The sequence below is a fragment of the Cornus florida genome, unplaced genomic scaffold (genome assembly GCF_030987335.1).
Source record: "Cornus florida cultivar Cherokee Brave unplaced genomic scaffold, ASM3098733v1 CherokeeBrave_3.0.0_Hap2_Chr03, whole genome shotgun sequence".
In the NCBI taxonomy this organism is placed as follows: Eukaryota; Viridiplantae; Streptophyta; class Magnoliopsida; order Cornales; family Cornaceae; genus Cornus; species Cornus florida.
In genome coordinates, this window is record NW_026775573.1 from 76773437 (window position 1) to 76775258 (window position 1822).

The window sequence follows — 1822 nt, forward strand, 5'->3', positions numbered from 1 at the left end:
GAATACTTATTTATATAATCGTACTAAGGGTAATGCTATTATCGAGGTGAATGTTGTAGCTATCCATTATTAGAAGTTATGATAGGTATTGTGTCACGGGTCTAGGAGTTTCCACTTTTCTCCAATCTTGAAGTGATTTTTGAATGCTATTTTCCTTTGTTAAGCCAGCTATGTAGTGCAGGAATATGTTGATACCTTGTTGAATTTATTGAGCTTTTATGAGGAAGTGGGTACTCTCAACGAACCCTAAAAAGCTTTCAGGATCCTTATTTTGTTTTATTTTATTTTATTTTATTTAATATTAATTTCTTGACAAAGAGGAAGAAAATATTGATTAAGTGAAAAGAGAGATTACAATTAGCTAGAACCTTCAATAGTAAAAGTTGCTTTATCGTAGTTTGGAGGTTACGAGTTCGAAACAAAGAAATAACGTCTTATTGGGATTTTGTACAGCACAACAAAGAAAATTTTTAGGTTTCTTATTAACATTTTGTCTTAATAGAGTCTGTGCTTGAATGTTTTTATATACTCTACAACACTTATTGTCTCTAACAACAATTCTATTTGATGTTAAAAGTAAAAGAAAAAAAAAAAAAAATGCTGCCATAGCCACTTGGTAGTATTTATATATATAAATGGTGTGAAAAATGATACTTTTTTTAAAAGGTTATAACAATATATTTAAATGAAGCAATTTTTTTTTTTTTTAAAAAAGAAGTTCCTATAATCAAGGTCAACCCATTCATAAACCAAATTTTCTATCCAAATAAACCCAATCCACAACAATGTAAAAAATAATAATAAAAAAAAAAATAAAGAATTACAATACATTTATGAGTGTAACTGTCTCAATAACAAGGGAAATAAAAGATTTTTTAATGTCTCAAATCCTTAGTATTTGCATCAAATTGTAAAAAAATAAAAATAAATGATGACTCCGTGTATCATCCTTGTTATCCTCCAAGTATCATCATTCTTTCCGTACAACCTGAAATAAAACATTTAACGTATTAGAAACTATGTTTTATGTTTTAAGAAAACTCAATGAATTGGGTAACAAATAAATTGATCATTTCAAAAGAAATATCTTTCCTACCACCCCCTATTGGTTTTATGTAGTCTTAGTTGCAGAAATCATGAAGAAATATTATCCCAAGAGCCAATCAAACTCTCTCCCATCTATGCAACCCTTCCTCTCAGTCCCCACACCACTCTCACTCACTCTCACTCAAGAGAACAAAGCTAGTTCCTTTAAACTAAACAAAAAGAATAAATTCCATCAAGCAATGGTGGGAAGCACCCCTGCATTCCATAGGGATCTATGTATATCTATATCTATGTATGTAATTAAAAAAAAAAAAAAAAAAAAAAAAAAGCAACATTCTTTAGATTTTCTTTTCACACATCTCCTTCCATCCGATTTCTTTCTCTCCCATTAACATACCCTTAAACCCTACTATAGGTGCAAAAATTCATCAACTCTGATGAGTTGAAGGATGAAAACAAAACACTTAATGAAAACAATAAAAATAAAGCGTAATAGAGATTGAAAATTTTCAATGATCTTTATTGCTGGCTCATGCCCCAATTTATACAAGATTAGATAATAAAATTATGGTAAGACTCGCCTTGCTTGTCTCTCACGATTTTAATCATCATTATCTTTTACATTTTGTTCCATATGGAGTTTTTCTTCTATACAAGGCTCTTTCTTCAGATAGTTCCTTCCATGTGAGGCTCATTTTATGCTGTGATTGATCTGATCTGAATCAAGGATAATGTTTGTCCAAGCTGTATCTTTGACCGAGAATAGATTAGGCTT

The 1822-nt window shown here is 30.1% G+C and overlaps 1 protein-coding gene across 1 annotated transcript in view; it reads left to right on the plus strand.

Moving 5' to 3' along the window:
- Positions 1-73, plus strand: part of LOC132301751 (dirigent protein 23-like) — a 573-nt gene extending 500 nt beyond the window's left edge. The window contains exon 1 of the mRNA XM_059798980.1: positions 1-73. This exon is cut by the window's left edge and continues 500 nt beyond it. Coding sequence (XP_059654963.1) covers positions 1-73 — 73 coding nt within the window.
- Positions 74-1822: the final 1749 nt, after the last annotated feature.